Source organism: Pituophis catenifer, unplaced genomic scaffold (genome assembly GCF_029215685.1).
Source record: "Pituophis catenifer annectens isolate HBS135680 unplaced genomic scaffold, rPitCat1.0.hap2 SCAF_2, whole genome shotgun sequence".
Classification (NCBI taxonomy): Eukaryota; Metazoa; Chordata; class Lepidosauria; order Squamata; family Colubridae; genus Pituophis; species Pituophis catenifer.
This window is the reverse complement of record NW_027256882.1, coordinates 168,324,171-168,347,135: the sequence shown is the minus strand read 5'-3', so window position 1 is coordinate 168,347,135 and position 22,965 is coordinate 168,324,171. Positions and strand designations below refer to the sequence as shown.

The 22,965-nt window shown below is 44.0% G+C and overlaps 1 protein-coding gene across 1 annotated transcript in view; it reads left to right on the top strand.

The window, feature by feature from the left end:
- Positions 1-22,965, top strand: part of ITGA5 (integrin subunit alpha 5) — a 94,631-nt gene that overhangs the window by 45,179 nt on the left and 26,487 nt on the right. The window contains exons 6-16 of the mRNA XM_070934994.1: positions 500-545; positions 1,995-2,120; positions 4,111-4,155; positions 5,667-5,710; positions 8,179-8,235; positions 10,551-10,603; positions 11,013-11,221; positions 16,855-17,046; positions 19,102-19,147; positions 19,711-19,818; positions 22,282-22,337. Of these exons, the coding sequence (XP_070791095.1) occupies positions 500-545; positions 1,995-2,120; positions 4,111-4,155; positions 5,667-5,710; positions 8,179-8,235; positions 10,551-10,603; positions 11,013-11,221; positions 16,855-17,046; positions 19,102-19,147; positions 19,711-19,818; positions 22,282-22,337 (982 nt within the window). The remainder of the gene's footprint in view (positions 1-499; positions 546-1,994; positions 2,121-4,110; positions 4,156-5,666; positions 5,711-8,178; positions 8,236-10,550; positions 10,604-11,012; positions 11,222-16,854; positions 17,047-19,101; positions 19,148-19,710; positions 19,819-22,281; positions 22,338-22,965) is intronic.

Here is a 22,965-nt window from a genome sequence, read left to right as displayed (position 1 = left end):
GGGCGTGGCTTGGTGGGCGTGGTGTGGCTTGGTGGGCGTGGCTTGGTGGGTGTGGCAGGGGAAGGATACTGCAGAATCTCCATTCCCTCCCCACTCCTGGGGAAGGATACTGCAAAATCCTCATTCCCACCCCACTCCAGGGGAAGGATACTACAAAATCCCCATTCCCTTCCCACTCAGGGGAAGGATACTACAAAATCCCCATTCCCTCCCCACTCCTAGGGGAAGGATACTGCAAAATCCCCAATCCCTCCCCACTCCTGGGGGAAGGATATTGCAAAATCTCCATTCCCACCCCACTCTGGGGCCAGCCAGAGGTGGTATATGCCAGTTCTCCGAACTACTTAAAATTTCTGCTACCGGTTCTCCAGAACCTGTCGGAACCTGCTAGATTTCACCCCTGGTTTGGACATTTAAGGGGGAAATCTCCAACACATTAAGGTAGAGGTAGTTAAATAAGAATTTTGTGGATTTTTAAAAAATGCCTTTCTCTCTGCAGGCAGGGCGGGTTCTTCTTGGTGGCCCTGGAAGCTACTTCTGGCAAGGTGAGTTGGCAGCTACATCTACCCACAATTGCATGACATAGGTTAGAGGCAGGCCTTGGTTTTATCTCTTTCACCTTCAACCCAGGTTACAGTGGGAAACGGTACTGTGAGGAATTTTAATTGGGCATGAAGGAAGAGAAACGGCAGCAGAAGGAAAGACTAGGGAGATCTGTATATTAAAAAAAAATACTGGGAATTTGAGGTAACGGCTAGAATGATGTTTGTAGGCCCGGAGAGAAGTGGATGTTGCCATGTTGTCAAAGTGGCTGTTCGCGCTATAGGGGAATCTGTTTTTGCAAAGCTGATCTAATGGAAATGCAAGTAGTCCTCGACTTACAACCACAACTGAGCCCAAAATTTATGCTGCTAAGCAAGACAGTTGTTGGGTGAGTTTTACCCCACCATTTTACGACTTTTCTTGCCACCGTTGTTAAGTGAATCATGGCAGTCGTTAAGTTAGTAACGGGGGTCTGGCTTCCCCGTTGACGATGTTGTTTGGAAGGTTGCGAAAGGCGACCACATGACCCCGGGACACTGCAATCGTCATAAATATGAGTTGGTTGCCAAGCATCTGAATTTTTATCACATGACCGTAGGGAGGCTGCGGAAACAGTCATAAGTGTGAAAAACGGTTATGAGTCACTTTTTCCAGTGCCGCTGTAACTTCAAACAATCCCTAAATGAACTGATGTAAATCTAGGACTACCTGTCTATTTTCCTTTGCTTCCATGTGTCCTTTTTCTCCCTCCTCATCCCCTCCATATGGTGTCTGAGAACATCACGTAAAGGGCCCTCACAGAAAATAAGTGATTTTGATTCCGAACTCTTATATCAATTTGATATAGAGAAAAGGAGGCCTCCGTGGGATCGAGTAGAATCCCTTTTAAAGGGCTAGGAAGGGACTGGATTCTTTCCAAAGCATGTTTCCCTCTGTTTTTGTTACTTGAAATACATTGTGTTTTATGTATTCATTATCCGACAATGTTTATTTGCCTGATCAGATAAATCTTATTATTCTTTGTCCTATTTTCGAGCGTACCTTCTCATCCATGGGGGTTGGAATTCCTTTCTTTAGTTTGAACAGGAAAGCAGCGGCTAAGATTCACAAACAGCATTACTGCAAATATGTATTTTGTTTGCAAGTTCCGTGTGACTGTTTGATAACCATAAGCGCCAGCTGCCTCACATATCTGAACATTGTCTCCGGCAATCTTTCTCTGACATCTCTCAAATTTCATTATGTTATTTCTTGCCTATCCCCCCAAGAAACATGACAACCCCCCCCACCCCCACTTATTTCTCCATAGGAATTCTGTGAAATAACTTGAGCTGCAAGTCATTAATAGTTTTCCTCACGTTAAGAAATTTCCAGCCTAAGTGAGGATTTGAACCTGGGTCTCTCTGATCTTAGTTCAAGACACTAATTGTTCCACCTTGCTTTCCCCTTAGGCCAAGTGTTGTCAGCAACTCAAGAGGCCATTGAAGAATCCTATGACCCCGAATATTTAATCGTTGTGGTTAGAGAAGAGCTCAAGACACAGCAGGCTCACATCAAAGCGGATGACAGTTACCTAGGTGAGTTCGACAGAAAAGACAGATGATGGGGAAGCAGCTTTGACTGTGACAATTTTTTTTTTCGTGGCGGCCATCTGCTTTTGATAATTCTGTGTAGCATGGATAGGAATCCTAGGTTATAGAGCCAGTTTCCCAGGATTGATTTTTCTCAGATGTTGACTCATTTATTTATTTATTTTTATCCTAACTTCTGTACTAATAGTAATAATAGTAATCATCATCATCATCATCATCATCATCATCATCATCACCACAGTCAGCCAGATGTTCAGACTGGGTTTGGCATAGTTTCCTACCTATTGAGTCCTTACCAAGGACCTGAGATAGGCAGATCTGGATATTTGACGGTGTACAGATATCGTTGTAGGATGGAAGCTGTTCTGAGTAAAACCACCTTCTGCAATTGACCGATGGCGAATTTGTCAATGCCAATGGTGTTCAAGTGGTGCTCCAGTTTTTTGGGATTGCACCCAAAGCGCCTATTACTATTGATATTACCCTTGCCTTTGCCACAGTTGTTCTATTTCTATTTGTATGTAGGTCTTTGTATTTCTCTTCTATTCTGCTGTCTCCAGGCACTGCCACAGCTGATGCTGCTGCTGCTGCTATTATTATTATTATTATTATTATTATTATTCTCTTCAATATGATTTACTTAACCTAATATTCATTCCTTCTCCTATTTTTTCCACAATAACCCTGTGAGGTGAATTGGGCTGAGAAAGGGACTGGCCCACAGTCACCAGTAGGCTTTCATGCCTAAGGTGGAACTAGAATTCACTGTCTCCTGATTTCTAGCCTGGTGCTTTAACCACTAGACCAAACTGGCTCTCATCCTTCAGATCTGTTTATACCAGGATTAAGCTGCTGGACTCCCAAAAGTCAGATCCTTAAAGCATCCTGCCTTATTGTCCCCGATTCCAAGGAGCTCAACACACACATACGATTCGACTGTCTTCCCCAAATTGAAAATCCCAGCTCTCTCCCCAATAGAAAACTCAGGCAGGAGGCTCATTAATCCCTTCTGAACTGCAGCACTTCCCTCAACAGGTCTTTTGCTTGGTTCTTCATGCCTGTAGGCAACGAAGAACATAAATGGAACCAGTGCTGAGCCCCTGAGGTGCTCTTACGCCAAAGGCCAGGCTGCATGAAAGCACTGACTACGGTTCATACTGGCAGAGAGGGTGAAAGAGTTCTTGGCTTGTCTGATTCTCCTAGGCTAGAGGTCACTTTACACACTCTTTAAGTTCAGGGAGTAAAGCTAGTTAATGAGTTGCAAATCAAGCCCACGGACTTGTAAGGTGACTCGGAGGTCACTGTAAACCGCAATCAGACAATATGCTCTGTCTGACCTGTGGTTCTTCATTTCTGAGGGGAAGTGTTGCCTCTGATATGTGTCATTCCCTAATAGTAAAGTTCATAAATAACTCATCACAGTTGTCCTTGAACAGTCTTTTCAATCTTGGCAACTTGGAGATGTGGGGACTCCAACTCACAAAATTCCCTAACCAACAAGGGAAGCATAACTGACTGGGAAATTCTAGGAGTTGTAAACCACATCTCTTCAAGTTCTTCAAGGCTGAAAAAGACGTTTCTAGAATACTGTAAATACTACGGATTTCTTTTGTTTCTGATTGGCTGCCTTTTCAGGGAAACATACCAATGAGGGTTCACATTGGAATTGAAATGAGCTCTGTTCTATGAGTTGATCTTGCCAAATGCAAGCATTTTTTCACCTTGCAGTTGTTTTTCTCTCTCTACAAATGATATATGCTGATCTTTAGGGAAAGCACAAGGACTGACTATTCTGAACCCAACTGAGATGAGACTGCTTAGGTGATATTGAGTATAGGTTGCATTCCTGGCTAAACCATAAGCATTATTTTGTGATTTAGGATACTCTGTTATTTGCAATGTTAATGGGCCTTGGTAGCTATTAGCGACAAATTGTTTGTCATCCATTGCATTATTCCTTGTGTTTTGTTTCTAGGCTATTCTGTGGCTGTAGGTGAATTCAGCGGAGATGCCACTGAAGGTACTATGGGGCTTGAGGGAGGACTGTCACATTCATTGCTGCGGGAGATAGTACATGTATGCTTTTGGGAGGAATAAAAAGTTAGGACTGTATATACACCAATAATACAGAATTTATATTGCCTTCTGAATGAAATGCCAACTAAATTTGCCAATTAACCCTTTTCTAAAAGTAAAATATTTTCAGATTGTCTATATAATTCAATTGTTGTTTGTTTGCTGCTTTGTTTTGATCACCAAAAATGGAGGCTGCATGTACTTAGGAGAGCAAATGTTGTTACAATAAATAACTTACATTACCTTCTCCTCCATGTGGAGTAGAAACTTACTTTGCGTTACAGGTAGTGTTCAACGTGTGACCATAATTGAGTCTGGCAATTATGGCCGTAAGTTGTGATGGTTGTAAATGGGTCAGCATGTGACTATGCCTGATTTTATGACCTTTTTGAGATGGTTGTTAAGTGAACACAGCAACCATAAAGTGCATGCTGTAGTTAAGCAAATGCCGCGGTTGTTAAGTGAACTCTTCGTTTGCTAAGAGCCGTTTTTGCCAAAAACCAGAAGTAAATACCAGGTTCTGGCAGAAACATCATAAATTGCAGTCACGTAGCTGTGGGATGCTACCGTGTTTCCCTGAAAATATGATCTGCCCTGAAAGTAAACCCTCACTTGATTTTTACATGTTCACCCAATACAAGCCCTACCCCCAAAATAACCCCTAGTTAAGCCCCCGTCCACTCTGGGGTTCATGGGGTGGTGCAAATTGCACAGGTAAAAATTAAGCTTGGGTGGGGATCAGGGGTGGAGCTGCCCTACTTATCAGGCCTCGCACACCCCGACACCTACCTTGCCTTGCAGGCTCACTTCTTCTGCAACCACTTGCCGCCGCTTGCGTGTGTCGCCCCCCAGCCTCCGTTTCACCATCAGAGGCCTTCCAGAAAGCCCTCTGCAACCAAGAAACGAGATCCGGATTGATGCGCGTGTCACCCCCGGCCTCCGTTTCATTGTCAGAGCCTTCTGGAAAGCCCTCTGCAGCCGATAACAGAGCTCCGGATCAATCCCTCAGAGGGCTTTCCCAAAGACCTCTGAAGGTGAAATGGAAGCCAGGGAGTGACGTGTGTGAGCGGCCGGAAGCGGCCACAGAAGAAGTGGGCCAGCAGCAGGCTCCTGCTGGGCGGGGCTGTTGGTGCTGCCGCTGTGAGGTGAATCAGTAATTAGACCCCCTGAAAAGAAGCCCTAGCCGTTTTTTCAGGGGGGTCAAAAGAAAATAAGACTGGGTCTTATTTTCAGGGAAACACTGTACATACGGCTTTAAGTGTGAGCTGGTTGCTGGGTGCCCCAAATCCTGTCATGTGACTACAGTGAGTGAGGGCGGCCATTGGAACTTCAGAACTGGATCATAAGTAGATTTGAGGAGAGGGAGTCTGTCGTAACTCCGAATGGTTACTAAGTACAAGAACCCATTATGTAATGCCATATTATATATACCTTGTATCACTTTGCTTCTTGCAGATTTCGTGGCTGGTGTTCCCAAAGGAAATCTCACCTATGGATACGTAAGAGCCATACCCTTGTCATTTCTATTCTTTCTTCTTCTTTTTTTCACTCTTCTCAAACTGTCTGTGACATCACCTTCTCCCCCCTTTCCTTACTAGAGCTGCTAGCTTTGGTCCTATAATCCCATTGAAGGCTACTTGGAGGGGGCCATGGGCTGGTGCAGCATTTTGACTGCTCTCAAATATTGCTGAGAATGCAGTCAAGCTTACGGTTTTCTCCAGGTGTAATTTAATGCCAGCCTTCTCCCAAATCACTATGTGTCTTAAGTTTCAAGAACCACTTCCTATATGCGGTTCTATTCAGTCAAAGCATTCATTTAACGTCCCCTGCTATCTGAAGTATCTGCCGAGGGAACATAATAAGCTCTTTTGAGCCATAAACTGGGAATTCCCTTTTTTTCCAAAAATTGTCCCAAAGCCAGATTGAAGCAGTGTCTCTCTCTCTCTGCAGAAGTATATTATTTCCATACTGCTTGGAAGCAAAAGTTTTTAAAGTTGTAAATGCCTCATTCAAATCTAAATGCAGCCCCCCCCCCTTTTTTTTTTTTGGAGCTTTCTGTACAGCTCTCTCTTCTTCAAAAGTATAACCACCTGATCTTCCAGGATTTGGTAGCATTGCCAAAAAAAAAAAAAAATCACTTCCCTAATACTTGAGTAAGTATTATTTTAACAGGGATTGTAAGGTTTGGAAGGAGGGCAATGTACATTGCAAAGGTGAAAGTCCCATAGGTGTTAATGTCTGACAACATCCAGCTAGCCAGCATGCAACTGCACAGCGTTCTCAGATTGTGCTTTTGCTGCCATGGCATCAGATGTTGTGTTGCTGGAGTAGATCCATGGTTCTCCTTCTGCTTTTTATGCTGGGCTTGCTTGCAACAAGGGCAGATTTTCTTAGAAACATCAGCCCTTTCCATGACCCCTAGTCATCAGTTGTACTGTGTCCAGATTATGGTAAAAGCTAAGTGAATTAATCTGGTCACCCACGAAACAAGACATTGCCTTGTGGCTATATGGGGTTGATTCCTCCTTCCCATCTTCATTTCATGCTTGTTTGTTGTGGATCTCTGTGGCTGCTATAGCAACCAATGTATTTCTAAGGAGGAGGAGAATGTAGAGGCCCCAAAATAACGAAATCTGATTTTCCTAAGGCGCTTTGATTATGGATGAAAACAGACCCATGATGTGGAAGTCATGTTGGGTTCTTTCTTTTACTGCCTTCAACTTGTGACCTGGCTTCCAATCCTCCTCTTTTGACGCTCCCTTCTCCCAAATACTGTAACTTCGCTGTTAATTTATTCAAATGGGACATTTGACAGGAACCTCAGTTACCAAATCCTGGATGACAGAGCGCTTGAATTAACAGCTGCTTCTTCTCAAGGTTTTCAACAACCCAGATGTGCTAACTCAGTGGTTTTGTGACCTAGAAGTGACACTTACTTTTTTAAAAAATTCAGAATAGATCTCTAAATTCAAACAAAGAATGCTTACCCCAAGACTATAATCTTCCAATTTCCTCTACTAGATTAGATTAGATTAGATTAGATTATATGATTAGATTAGATTAGATTAGATTAGATTAGATTAGATTAGATTAGATTAGATTAGATTAGAATTCTTCATTGCCCAAGTGTGATTGGACACACAAGAAATTTGTTTTTGGTGCATATGCTCTCAGTGTCTAATCTAATCTAATCGTTGGGCAAAAAAAATGGGCAAAAAAAATGCTAATATGAGAAGAGGGATATGTTATGATCCTTTGAATGAAATACAAGTAGTCCTCAATTTACGACCACAATTGAGCCTAACATTTCTGTTGCTAAGTGAGATGGCTGTTAAGTGAATTTTGCACCATTTTACGACTTTTCTTGCCATAAGTGTAAGACTCAAGTTGTTAAGTGAGTAACTAGTTGTTAAGTGAGTCTGGCTTCCCCATTGATTTGCTTGTCAGAAGGTCACAAAAGATGAACACATGACCCTGGGACACTGCAATCGTCATAAATATGAGTCAGTTGTCAAGCATCTGAATTTTGATTGCATGACCCTGGAGATGCTGCAGTGGTCATAAGTGTGAAGAACAACCATAAGTCACTTTTGTCAGTGCCATTGAAACTTAAAATGGTCACTAAACAAACTGTTGCAAGTTGAGGACTACCTTTATATCTCTTTTTAAAAGCTATAACTGTAGCTTGGTGTCCAGATGTGCTTCTAGATAAGATTACTCTCAGCTGTACCAATCCAGATGGAAAATATTGTGACTGTTTCACCTCCTTAATTCATTTTTGCAGGGAAAAAAACAAAGCTAGAAGAAGCTATTAGAAAACAACATTTGTGTCAAAAGGAACCGTTTAGATTCCTCTTCACAAAGCTAAAAACATTTGATGAATTTCTGTGGAGAGATGATGTTTGATGTTAATCTATTTTTCCTCTTTTTCTTCTTTTTCTTTTTCTTTTTTCTTTTGCCCCACCAGGTAACAATTCTAAATGGAAGTGACATTCGACCATTATACAACTTTTCTGGAGAACAGGTGAAGAAATCCATTTATTACAATGAAGTGATTTGGGCCCAGCTATTGAAAAAGCCTCTTAAATCAGAATAATTTGCTCTCCCTTACAAGATTATATGGTCTGCTCCTAGCAGACCATGGTGGACAGCTAACTGAGGCTTATAGATAGTCCTTGACTTATGGCGGCAATTGGGATCAGAATTTCTGTCACTAACTCAATTGTAAAATGCAAGTGCCCTGTTTAGCAACAGCAATCACTGCAGTCCCAAGTTGTTATCGTTAACTGAATCCCACAGTCGTTAGGCAAGGCACCTTCCTGCCAGCTTCCCATAACAAAAGTCACTGGGGAATCTTACAGGATGTTGCAATTCCCAAGCCTGCAGGCAGAGAAATGGCTGCTGCCAGATAAGGGAGGGAACAAGGCTATGGGGGATGTTTTGAGAAGGATCTGGAGGGTGTGGAAGAGGTGCCAATAGGAGTAGGGAAGGGTGCGTGGGATGCACACGAAGTGCCATGCAAGTTAGGGGGATGCACAGAGATGTGGTGTGGATCAGGGAGTGTGTGTGGGATGGGGCACAGGTTGAGAGGGTGTCTATGGGGATTCTCAATCATCCAGGTCATGGTTGTCTCAAAGGTGCTTTTTCAAGAGGCAACTGAACTTTCTTGTTTTTCTTTGAAGACATTTCGCTTCTCATCCAAGGAGCTTCTTCAGCTCTGACCAGTCAAAGCTGAAGAAGCTCCTTGGATGAGAAGCGAAATGTCTTCCAAAAAAACACAAGAAAGTCCAGTTGCCTTTTGAAAAAGCACTTTTGGGACAGGTAGAGAAGGTGTGTATGGGTAAGCAAGTGGCTGGCATAATGCAAACCCAGTGGGGCTGGGAGAGGGTATGCAGGTCAAGGAGACTTATCCCGGTGACTTGCGATTCCTATCGGCTTTCCTTTGACTTTCTGGAGAAGCCAGCATGGAAGGCTGCAACTGGCATTCATGCGATCATGGGGCACTTGGCAGTTGGTTGTCGGTGTGAATGGGTTGCTAAGCATATCTAAGTGTGAATGGGTTGCTAAGATCATGTGCTGGGGGGGCGGGGTATACTGGGATAGCTGGAACTCCCAGGTTCATAACCACCATTCATTCAGTGCCATTGTAACCTTGAACAGTTGCTGAATGATTTGGTTAGGAGAGAAAGACAGATGAGATAAACTTTCCTTGCGGAGTACCCATATCCCTTCTTACCTTCTCCACTACTTGAAGTTGATAGCAAAACTACACAAAAAAAGTGTTTGGGTGGTGAATTCTGTTTTCCAAAACTCCGAGCTTCCATTTCAATGTCACAAGTGTCTTATTTATTTATATTTATTAAGAATTTTACATGAAATAAAAGACAGGACTAAAGAAAGAAAAGAAAGAAAAGAAAGAAAGAAAAAGGTGCAAGAAAAGGGGGAAAAAAAGAAAAGGTTGGAATATAATGACTTCCAATCGTCTCTTCAACAAATAATTACAATCTTATAAACTTCCCTGTCTCTTAAATGTTATACAGATCCCTTTAGCGTCTCATTTAGTCCACATCTTTCTTTAATCCATAAACCCATAAATCATCATATCTTTTTTTCTTCTTTCAGTAAAAAGTCCACACAAGATTTCCCATCCTTCAGGGAAAAAAATTTTTTCCTCCATTTCAGCAAATTCTAACATGTTTACAATCTGTTCCTCTGTGATAGGGATTTCATTGTTCTTCCATCATTGTCACAAGCTTCTAGCCCTTATGTCAGTGAAGATGTACTCAAAACACAGGGCCTGTTGATATATCAGGAACTGGAAGTGGTGCTGACCAACTTTTACAATAATTGGAGAATGCCCGTATAACCCCAACTTCTATGGCACAGTTCCAACTTTTATGGCATCTAGTATAAGATCATGACGAAATGGGCTTTTACACTGTAATTGTTTCCTAATACAGGTTTTGAAGTACTTTCTGCAGGATTTTAACCTTTTTTCTTGCCTTTATTTAATTCTTTGTTTATATTCCTGTTATTTATCTCTCAGATTTACTGTGCCATTGGTTACTGACATCTTTTGGCCGTAGTTCACTGTAGAACATCAGGGGCCTGAATTTCCCAAGAGGGGGAAGGTACTTCCAGCTAAAATGAATTTGAGTGTAGTATATTTTGTAATATTTGTTCCTATCATTCATTATGGAAGTGGGCAAATACTGCAGTAAGGACAGGTATGAAGACATTGTAGGAATATGTCAGGGAAACAGGCAGCTCTAATCTTCTGTGATCTCAAAATGTCTTACTATCTTGACATTTCTTGATCCCTATCACTTGTCTCAACAGATGGCTGCCTATTTTGGGTATGCTGTGGCTGCCATGGATATCAACGGTGATGGGTGAGTATTGGGGCGGGGCTGCTTAGTCAACAGTAAGTTTGGAGTGGGGTGGAAGCTGCTCTTCCCAGCTCCTGAGGAAATTGGATGTGATAATAGATTTAAGTTTGGGAGACGTCTTGATGCACACCATACAGAAATTGTCTAGAAAGTGAAATGTCCATCTGCAGAGAAGACTGAATTATAGAGAGAAACAGTCAGGGCATGATGGAGGCATGATGGAGAAGAGGGTCTGGTGTATCCCATGTTGGCTGAGAATTCTGGAAAAGCAAACATACTGAGAAGAGCTAATCTAGATCCCGTTTCCCTCCCTCTTTCTGCAATGTTCTCTGGATCATCCTAGCCATCTGTGATTTATCTCCCAGAGCTTAGAGTTGATTGTTTCATTTCTCCCCTCTCTCCTGCCATGCAGACTGGATGACTTGCTGATCGGTGCCCCCTTGTTTATGGAAAAAACAGAAGATGGCCGTGTTCAGGAGGTGGGCAGGGTCTATATCTACCTGCAGAAGACATATGGCATGGAGCCCGGTGCCTCAGCTGTACTGACCGGTCACCAAGAGTTTGGCCGCTTTGGCAGTGCTATAGCCTCATTGGGAGACCTCAACCAGGATGGCTACAATGGTATGAAAGTTGGATGGGGGGGGGAATGGCATGGGGAAAAGAACAGGAGGTCTCCAGGTTTGAGTTGCCTCCTTGACCAAGATGAATTGTCAATGTATGTTTTCACGCAGAGAACGGAGAAGGGAGTATCCAGCAGTCTATTTGCAAACTAAAGATTTCCATTACTAGGGTTCTGATTTGTTGCTAAATGCTTTCCTTTCCTCCCGGTTCATGGAACAGCTCATTAATTCTCACCTTATCTTATTTCACAATCAAACAAGAAACTGATGCAAGATCTATGTTCCAATTAAAGGGATACTCATAATTGAGACTGAGGCATGTCATTGGATATTTTCCAAACAACTCATAATTGAGACGGAGGCATGTCATTGGATATTTTCCAAACAACTCATAATTGAGACGGAGGCATGTTATTTTGGTGTAGGATAGGAGATGGGAATCTAGGGATTTCCCATCATCCTTGACCATTGATCCTACTTCCAGTGGCTAATGGGTGTTGGAAACCCAATATTACCCAGAGAGTTACAGGTCCCTCTCTCCTGTGGAACGAACTGCCCCCGGAAATACGTAAGATCTCCGACCTCCGGGTGTTTCGTTGTGCACTCAAGACCCTGTTGTTCCGCCAGGCTGGTCTATCAACATAACAATTTTAAATTGGGTTTTAAATTTCTGGGGTTTTAAATTGAGCCGAATTCATTTAATAATTTTAAACTATTTTAACTGATGTTGTCTTGTGTTTTTAATAGGCTGTACACCGCCCTGAGTCCTTCGGGAGAAGGGCGGTATAGAAATAAAATTATTCTTATTCTTATTCCTGGTATATGCCTTAAAAATGGAAGCATGTTTCAGTCATATTCCCACCGAGCCAAAAGTTATCGGCATGCTTTTCTTGTTCCGAAAATGCCTTCTCATTGGAAGGAGGCAGCTGAGAGCTAATTTATCTGGAAACTTTGCTTTATTTGCATGGAGGGTGACTAAATCCATCGCGTTCAATGCAGAGACACAACAAAACTATCTAATCTCTGGCAGAGACATCTGGAGAAAGGCAGGCTTAGCTGCCAGGAAAGGCAACAAGGAACTTTCTCTGTGGACATTTTCAAAAGGGACCGTAGCTTGTGTCTCGCAGATAAAAATTCCCAGATGTCATTCTTTCCCTTGCCTGCCTAAAGGAATCTTAAATAGCAGGATATCCACCTGAAATTTTGCCAGTTGAAAAAGCCAGAGGGGTCAATGATTTGACTTGGATGAAACCATCTATTTATGTTTTATTGGAGTGGGCAGGGATAACACAAGTGATAAGAGCATATGGTTTGCAGGCAAAAAGTCCTAAATTAAGTCCCTGGTATCTTGCTGCCCAAAGTCTGAGAATGTAGTCTGAACGCCAGTAGAAGATGTTGAGAAAAAATCTAGGCTTCTGGTTGGATTTCTTGGAAGCTTTAATTCCTTTCATTCATCACATAGATGCCCTCTGGCTACACATTCTAGAGCACCAGCAAAAAAAGAGAAAGATTTCAGAGCAATGGCCAGCTTTCAAAGGAGGAACTTGGATAACCTTGATTGTTGGGGCTGGTGAGGACATTTAGCAGAGTCCATTTTTCAAGCCAGCATCTTGTCAAATTGTACTTCCAGAAATTCTCTGTGCTTAGTTTTCCTATTAGAGGTAACTGGGCTCTAGGTGTGAAAAGCTGGAACTTTGTAGAGTTCAGTCCTCCTCAGTTTCTTAATTGCACTGCTTGCTGCAGCCTGTTTGTAGAGAAACTCTGTTGTAGCAATCTGATGGTACAGTTGAGGCCTGGATCGGATTTAGTCCGGGTTGAGGTAAATTTAAAGTGGTACAAAAGGAGCACAGGTAGGAATCATCTAAGTCAGGGGTGTCAAACTGGCGGCCGGATGTGTCACACGCAGGCCACGCCCTCCCCAGTTCCATGCAGGCAAAAAACGTTGCAATATGTCAACGTGATGAGGTTGGCACCCGTGATCTAAGTCAGGGGTGGCAAATTCGATTTCATTGAGGGCTGCATCAGGGTTGTCCTTGATCTCGGGAGGCCAGGGTGGGGATGACCAGCTGGACGTCACTCGGGTCGGTGGCGCCTGTGGTGGCCCGAGCACTCTGCCAGCGAAAACGGGCTTCCGAGCTCCATTTTTGGCTGCGACAGCCTCCTGCAACCCTCTGCCAGTGAAAACAGAGCTCAGGAGGGCCTCACGCAGCCCTCTTGATCTCCGTTTTCACTGACACTGCAGGGCAGTCATTTCCTGTTTCTAGGGCAGTCCTGCGGGCCAGATCTAAGTACCCCCGTGGGCAGGATCCGGCCCGTGGGCTTTGAGTTTGACACGCCTGATTCAAGTAGAAAAAGGGGACTGAAGACTAATCACTTGTCCATAGTACAGGTAGGTGGTCCTCGACTTACAAAAGTTCGTTTAGTGACCATTCAGTTACAACAGCCCTGAAAAAAGTGACTTATGAAAGTTTCTCACACTTACAACCATTGCAGCATGGTCACATGACCAAAATTCAAATGCTTGGCAAGTGACTCATGTTTATGACGATTGCAGTGTCCCAGGATCATGTGATCATCATCTTTTGCGACCTTCTGACAAGCAACGCCGAAGCCAGATTCTTTTAACAACTGCGTTACTGACTTAACTATAGTGAGTTGTTTAACACGAGTGGTGAGACAGGTCATAAAATGGGGCAAAACTCACTTAACATCTGTCTCGCTTAGCAGCAGAAATTTGGGGCTCTGTGGTCGTAAGTCGAGGACTGCTTGTATGCAAATTCAAGATAACATGGATTCATTATCCTTTTAACAGCCCTGCTTTACATAATGGCTGCCAGAGCATTAAGAAGAGGCTTCTCCTCCTTCATGTTGATGGGCAAAGCTGGAACCCTGATCCAGATAAGCAGGCCTTTGGGGCAGCTCTTTTTAATGAAATCCTCAGCCTGTCTCTGTGACAGAGGAGGGAGTTGTGGCATGTTCCATTGCTGCCATCTGCTGTTGGATCTTTCTAATACAGCTCCCATCAGATTTCTTTCTTCTTCCTTCTCCTCCTCCTCCTCCTCTTCTCCTTCTCCTCCTCCTCCTCCTCCTCCTCCTCCTCCTCCTCCTCCTCCTCCTCCTCCTCCTCCTCCTTCTTCTTTTTCTTCTTCTTCTTCTTCTTCTGCCATACCCATCATCAGACATTGGCGATCCTATTGTTATCAACAGCCGCACGAAAAATTGCTGTTGAGTTTTGTCCAAACTCAGTCCCTTAGATTTTGAAGCCATGATGTTGTTCTTCTGCCTGGACCTCGTTTGCCTTCAATCTTTCCTTGGAGGATTAAGTGAAGTATGGCGTATTTTTCCGGGCGTCGCATCACATGTCCAAAATATTTTAACTTTCGCTTTTTAACTTCTTTTTTCTAAACAACAACAACAACAACAAAAATAACATCGCACCATCAATTAAGCCAAAGAAAATGCACAGTCTGCCTAGTAGGCATGTTGGATGGCGGAACACAACAGGTGGCCAGATGGGGACAAGGGCCAAGCATGGCCACTGTGGGCTATTCTCCAGAATCCTCCTGCTACTGTCAAAGGAATAAAGGCAGCAGAGCATGCATACAAAAGGGGCAGTGAGTTACATCCTGACAGTGTGGGGCTACTTTTCTGCCCTCCCCTCTTGTCTTCACCCTGTGGATGCTGCTGATTACCACCCTAGTCCACTGCTTAAGAGGAAGGGTGAGGAACCATGGCCCTTTTATGAGCTGTGAACTTCAACTCCCAGAATTCCCGGGTGGCTCAGGAATTCTGGGAGTTGAAATCCACAAGTCATAAAAGGGCCATGGTTCCCCACCCTTCCTCTAAGCAGTAGACTAGGGTGGCAGTCAGCAGCATCCACAGGGGGAAGAAAAGACCCTTCTTGCAAAGTGGCCCTGATGGCTCCATGCCAGTCTCTCAATTGGTTGCCCTGGCCGACCACTCTACTGGCTTCTATGTATTGTTCTAAAAGAATCCTTGGAGCAGCGGTGAAATCACGCCCCCCCCCCCCCGGTTCTATCTGGCTCGCCGAACCGGTAGCACCACCAGCGGGAGGCTCCACCCACCCACTGGGACATCATTATGTCCCGTTTTTTTACCATCTGCGCATGCGCAGAAGAGGTACGTGTAGCATGTGTGTGTAGCGTGCGCATAGTGCGCTCCCGTTCTCAAACCGGTAGTAAAGGTAAGTGGATTTCACCACTGCCTCGGAGGGCTACATGGTGAGGTAGCTTTGGCATCAGCCTATATAGATTTATTTATTTATTTATTTAATATAATTTATATGCTGCCCTATCTCCATAGGACTCAGGGCGGCTCACAACAATTAAAACAAACCAATAAAAACATAAAATACATACATAAATAATTATTAAAACCTGTTAAAATAATCGAAGACCCCCTCAGTCCAGGCTGGGTGCCGCGAACAGCCATGTTTTTAATTTGCGGCGGAAGGTGCGGATGTCAGGAGCCAACCGGAGCCCCAGGGGGAGTTGATTCAAAAGGGTGGGCATGCCCACAGAGAAAGCTCTACCCCTGGGGGCCGCCAGCCGACATTGTCTAGCTGACAGTACCCGGAGCAGGCCCTCCCTGTGGGAACGCACTGGGCGATGGGAAGCTGTTGCTGGTTGCAGATGGTCCGCCAAGTATCCTGGGCCTAAGCCATGTAGAGCTTTATAGGTCATTACCAGCACCTTGAATCTCACCCGGAGGGCAACCGGCAACCAATGCAAGCCGCGCAGGAGAGGTGTTACATGGGAGTATCGGGATTCTCCCATCACAATCCGCGCGGCTGCATTCTGTACCAGCTGAAGCCTCCGAGTGGTCTTCAAGGGCAGCCCCATGTAGAGAGCATTACAGTAGTCAATAGCAATATAGATAGCTGTCTAGGGAGGCCCAAGGGCCAATTTGGACTGCATTCCTCTGTGGATTCTCTCAAGTAGATGGAAGGGTAACTTTCCCTGTAAGGCACACAAGAAAAAAAAATGTGTATTGTTTACTTCTGCTGCCTTAGCAGCAGATCCTCTTGGGCCTCTGCCAATTAAAGATTGCACATCTCCTGTGTGAATCTGATGAAGCAATCAGTCTCATCTTCAAGCTGCTCTGACAAGATTCCCTGGCACTTCTGGACCTAATCAGGGAAAAAGGGTGGAAGTTGAGAAATGTTTTCTTTTGAGAAACTAATGAGGACCTGATCTCCTGAGATCTTATCCTTCAGGCAACAGCCTCGTATAATCTAAGGAAGATGAGTTCAAACATAGGATGGAATGAACTCCTGTACCCTGACAATGTTCAATTGTACCATGTTGGCCCCCTGAGAATGTAGATAAGCTTATGCAGTTCAGTTTTGCTTGGACTGAAATTTAAGCAGATGAGAAGTTCCAAACTAATTTGCCTACTGTGTACCTGCCAATGCAAGTCATCGTGTAGTTCTAGGCGGTCTTTCAAGAGATCATCTGGAAGTCTGCATGTTTCCACAACGGGATTTTAACGTATATGTTGGCTAACCTATCCTTCCATTTCCTTTTATCCAATATATATAGAGCCCATCTTGTCTTTTATTTCCTGCATTAACCCTACAAACAATGCTGCTGACACAGGCGTTTGTTCCCACAGATGTGGCCATCGGAGTGCCATTTGGCGGCACAGAAAAGCAAGGAGTGGTCTACGTGTATAATGGCCAACAGAACGGGCTGCACCCCAAGCCGTCTCAAGTATTGCAAGGCTACTGGTCACCTGGTCAAGTCCTAGACTTCTATGGGTTTGCTTTGCGTGGGGCCAAAGACCTGGATGGAAACGGTTACCCAGGTGAGGATGACCTGTGAAGAAGTAACAGAACCGCATCTGAACTTGGGAGAGTGCGTATTTGGCAGGTCTGAGGCTGCAGATATGATGCTTGTCATCTGGTGAGCTCTTATACAGGAGCATTAAATATGTAGGGTAACATAGCTGCTTTAATAAAACCCCATACTTCCATTGCAACATGTAACAAAAAAAAGCACAGTATGAAATACTGTAACTATGTCTTCCTCTTAACAAATTCCATTTCTCTTCTCATCTCATCTAGAGGTCTATTTTTCCCCCTCCAGTTGTTGCACCAGTATGTTGGAATGAATATAGGAGATGTTGAGGGTGGGAGCAGCTGCATAGGGAACAGTCATATAAGAGAGGTCATATCTCACAGCTGCATAGGTTGGAGAAAGAGGCTTAGAAGGGATATAGCCTCTCCAAGTCCTCAGATCCATGATGGGGAACCTATGGCACACATGCCGGAAGTGGCACACAGAGCTGTCGCCCATTGCTCTTCTGGGTTCCGGCGTGCTGGCCAGCTGGTCTTCACGCGTGCTGGAGCACTAGAAACCGGAAGAGCAGCTGCCTGGTGCGCATGCGCGCGCCAGGCAGCTGCTCTTCCAGTTTCTGGCGCGCACATGCGCACTGGCCAACTAGTCTTCATGCACACCAGAAACCGAAGGACCAGGTGGAAATACATAATTATATTCTTGATAGGTCTTAAATGGATGGCTGATTGAATGCCCTGGTTTAGTTTCCACAGTTTAATTATTTAGCAGGAGTGAAGCAACTTCTCTGTGATCTTTCAGAAGTCACACAGAGGAAGGTCTTCAAAGGGTATTGTAAAATCCATTGCACCTAACTCATTCCAGACAGTCTCTTTCAAAGTGTTTTTGTCAGCAATTTTCCAAAAGAAGGACTTGAAGTTAGCAATAACCAAAATGGCTTAAGCTGTCAAGAAATGATCCTCTTACACATTCATGAGATCTTCTAATCTTAGATTCATAACCTATTTGCTACATCAAGCATGCAGAGAGGACTCCTCCAAATCACGCAGTTGGAGTATTGAGGCAGCCCTATCTCTTGAAAGTTCGTTGTAATTGCTTTGAGGCCCTTTCCACAAATTTTGAGTGTGCCTGCAGATGATATTCCCTCCAGACCAGTGGTTCTCAACCTGTGGTCCATGGACCTCGGGGGGTGGGGGTGGGGGATATCATCACAGGGGCTTGAAGAAATACTACGATTTAAATCTTGAGTTAAGTCTTGGGGTCGGGGGTGTCTGTGGCCGTGGTTCATGGCCACAAAAGGTATTTAAAGGTGGTGAAGAAAAGATATTTCGGTGGTGAAGAAAAGGTTGAGAACCACTGCTCCAGACTGGACGCAGTCATGCTCCAATGATTGGAAAAGGGCCTTGAAGCAACTGCAGCAAACTTTTAAAAAAACACAAGTGCCAAGCAATGCATTCAGATTCTCTGCAGGGCCATAATATAAAGGTCATTCATTTTCTGTGCTAAGCATGGTGTTGTTTCAGCTTTATCTCAAAAGGAATAATCTAGCTAGCCTAGTAATGACATTTTGATGTGAAAGCTCACCAGGATTCCTTTCAGCGTGCACTGTATGATTTTTTTCCCCCTGCCTAACCAATAAGAAATTACTAGGTTTCACAGGATGCTATCTGGGCAAGCAAGGTGTGTTTTTCCTCCTTTGCTTTAAAAACAGTTTCCTGTACAGAAAGAGCCTGTAGTACAGTGGATTAAAGCACTGTTATTAACAGATTAACATCTGCTGCTTGCAATTACTGCAAGTTCAAATCTCACCAGGCTCAAGGTTGACTCAGCCTTCCATCCTTTCAAAGGTAGGTGAAATGAGGACCCAGATTGTGGGGGCAATAAGCTGACTTAGTATAAATATACAAAAGTATGAAGGCTATTGCTTAACGCATTGTAAGCTGCCCTGAATCTCCGGAGAAGAGCGGCATATACATTAAAGCAAAAAAAAAAAAATTGTATCACGATATGCAGTCACCATTTTCTGCCCAGTGCTCAGCAGACTGTCTCCTTCTTTGTCTTGCAGATCTAATTGTGGGGGCCTTTGGAGTGGATAGAGCCATGGTTTACAGGTAAGTAAAGTGTCTGGAGACAATGAAGATCAGTCTTCCCCAGCCCTGTGCTGTCTGAATGAAGCATATGGGAGCAGAAATGCAATATGTTTAATGCATAGTAGATTGAAGAAAACGATAAAGCAAATTTCCCCTGGAAAAAGTGATGAGATTATGACTCCATTGTAGGTTATATTTTTCTCTCTCCTTCCTCCCTCCCTCCCTCATTGCTTATTGTTTGTTTGAACACTCAGACATATCATATTACTCCCTTCTTCTGGAACTGCCAAGACAAGTCATGAATTAGGGTGACTCATAAATCACTGAAAAGGCCCTCCTTCTCCATGTACACCAATCTGCTCTTGAACTCCTACCCCCTAACCACGGGGCTGCTGCCATCTTGGATAGCTGCCTCCAAGGACTTTGTAGACAGAGATTTGAGCTGACTTTCCTCAGCCAAAGTGACTGTCTTGCCAAGCTTGATAATAACTAAGTAAACCATCGGTTTCCTAAGTCTTTCATTTCTCGGTCCAAATAGAAAAAGTGCTTCCACTCACTCCCTTTCCTTATGCTTCCTACCACAGAGGACGCCCCATTGTTCATGCCACTGCCACTCTCAGCATCTTCCCCACTATGTTTAATCCCGAGGAACGCGCATGCACCCTGGAGGAAACTGGCACCCCTGTGGCATGGTGAGTAGTGATTCCGGAAGTTATATTTTCCCTTTGTCCTTTCGTTGCTCTCTATTGTTACAGGCCTTTGATCAGTTCAGGAGCGTTTTCTCCTCAGTTCTCAATAGTCAATTGAGGGCTTGTGTTTGTAGAATATATAGGTGGGCTTGTTCATTTTTATACCATGTTGGGCGTCTATAAGAAATACGGTTTGGGTTATTTGAACCCAATATTTAAAAGAAGGCTATTTGCCTATTTTAAGTACAGGTAGTCCTCCACTTACAACAGTTCATTTAGTGAGTGTTCAAAGTTACATAGGCACTGAAAAAAGGGACTTATGGCCAGTTTTCACACATAACGACCATTGTAGCATCCCCATAGTCATGTGTTCAAAATTTAGACACTTGGCAACTGACTCATATTTATGACGGTTGCAGTGTCCTGAGGTCACGTGATTCCCCCTTTTGCGACCTTCTGGTGAGCAAAGTCTATGGGGAAGCCAGATTCACTTAACAACAGTTTGACTAATAGTAACAAGTGCAGCGATTCGCTTAACAACTGTGGCAAGAAAGGCCCTAAAATGGGGCAAAACTCCCTTAACGCATGTTTCACTTAGCCACAGAAATTTTGGGCTCCGTTGTGGTCGTAAGTTGAGGGACCACCTGTACACAGTGGGCTGTTCTGTATGTTAGTGGATACAATAGTGAGAACAGAAAGAGCTGCAAGTGGTTGTGACAGCTGCCATTACCAACAGTTGCTAATTTACCTGTAGGCTCCTGACTGTATAAGGTCTTATCTAGGCATTCCTGCAGGAATTGATTCTGTAGTTTGGTCTTCCCACCCTGATCCCCTGCAGATGTTGGAGAAGACAATTTATAGAATCCAGAGCCTCAAATGCCAGCTAAGAATTCTGGAAGTCCTGACCATCTCAGGGACGTATGATTAGGAACACTGACTTAGTTGCCTTGCCTATCTCCAGTCGACAGTCGGTTTTTTTCTATTCAAAGCTATCCTAAAAGCAGGAGTCATTTGGAATGAACCATCTAAAGATGGAGGGGTGTATTCAAGAAGAAGCTAAACAGCTGTGTATATGGGATGCGGGTTAACTTGGATCCTTGCACACAACTGTGGGATGACGGCTTTAACGTCCCCTTCCATGATTCCATGACTCTAAAAGAAGAATAAGAAAATCGTTGTTTAGTGTGATATTTTATGGCAACAGTGGAATAGGTTATCACAGGACATTTTCAGTTTGTCCCTCCATGTGCTAAAATAACATGGAAACCAGCCATGTGTCTTGTAGATTTGATCTAACCAAAACAATGCTAGTTTTCAATCTGTGACAGAAATAGTGGGGGAATTTATTTACGGACAAGAGTTTTTCCAAATGCTCAGCTCCATGGGGTTATCCTGACCGCTTGTTAAACATGTTCTTGAATTGGGCGATTGTCCAGCTCATGACCCATCTGGGACCACAGGGCTGGAAGGAGAGGCTGAGTCAGCCAGACAGGGTCCCACCCATCCCTGTTTATCCCAATCAGGTGTGATGACTTTATTTTTCTCCACTGTTAACAACCAATAAAGGTCCCTAGAATAACTCCTTTTTCTATCCTTTCTCCTTGGGAGGAGTTGTATTTCCATTTGGGTTGCAATATTGGACAATCTGCTCCTCCAGGCGCATATCAACTTTACTTTTTGTTGTGACAAAATGCTTTTCACTAATGAGCGTAGCCCGAACCATTTGTTTGAAATAGGCCCATATTGTTCTGTCCCCGTACCCCACACGCACCCTCACAGACGGCCCGGAGTTAATAAGCCACACGACAAAACTTTTTGAAGATAAAGCTGGCAGCAACCCAGTGGCTAGCTGCCAATTCAGACTTTACTCACACAAACAAAGATTAGACTGCAAGCATTCCGATAAAACAGGCAGAGTGTCAACAATACAAGGATTAATCCAAATGCAGTCCGATAAAGCAGGCAAAGTCCAGTAACGCAGAGATCATGGAGTATTTCCAGTTTTTGCTCGTCACAAACTGAACCGGCCACCACACCGACATTTATACCCTGTGAGGTGTGGTCCAGTGACTCAGCTAATCTCTGGCACACCTTCCCTTCTGCTGTGCACGCTTCTCCCTGCGCCTCTGTCACGGGTCCAGCCAGCACTTATCTTCTTCGTCGCTGTCCACCTGTGGCTGCGGGGACGTGCTTGGCTCTGAGCCTATCGGTTTGGCCTTCGGTGTCCTCCGGAGGCATTGCCAGAGAGGAGGGTCCTGGAGAGGGAGTCCTTGCCAACTCCTCTCCCTCACTCTCAGAGTCTGCATCTGTCGATAGCCCAGGCTCAGGCAACGGAGCCACAACACATATTTTTCAGCCTGAGCATTACCACACATGCCTAGCTCTCTTGTCATCGGAGTGCATTGTCTCTCACATATTTCTTATATTGGCTCATTGGTTCTTTTTTTTTCCCCCACGTGTCAACAGCATCAACTTGAGCTTCTGTCTGAATGCATCTGGGAAGCATGTTCCTGATTCCATTGGTGAGTAACTGCAGAAGGGGGAAAGAATCTTGTGAGCTGTTGGGCCAATCTAGTTACTTTCACATGTCCACATCATTATCAATGCTGAAAGAAGACAACTGTCTCAGAATCCATCAGAATGTCTACACATACTGTGCAGATCCAGGAGTTGGTCCAAGCACAGTGGAGATCAAACTGAAGTAACTTCAGTAGGTGTGCTTAGATTCTACATACAGAAGCTGACAGTGAGATCATTAAATGATTTTGGAGACTAGAGACTTTTGGAGCCGTCCAGTAGTCAGAAAGGGATCAAATGGTAGACAACCCTGGATAAAGCTAGAATAATTCAATTCAATTCAATTCAAACCTTTATTGTCAGAGTACAACATGTGTACTATGAGATTGGCTGAGCCTCCCTTCGTGCACCTCCCCCCAACACAATACAACTCACAGTGAAAGACAAAAGAAAAAAAAAATCCCTATCCCAGTGAATCCTGCTAACAAACACCTAATCCTATTACGCCATGTGAATTTATTGCACGTCGCGCCGGCCCCGCAAGTCAATCGTACTACGTTGTTGTAGTTATTTTTCATTCAAGAGTCTGACACAGGGGTGGTATTCACTTACCTTCGCTACCGGTTTGCAAAT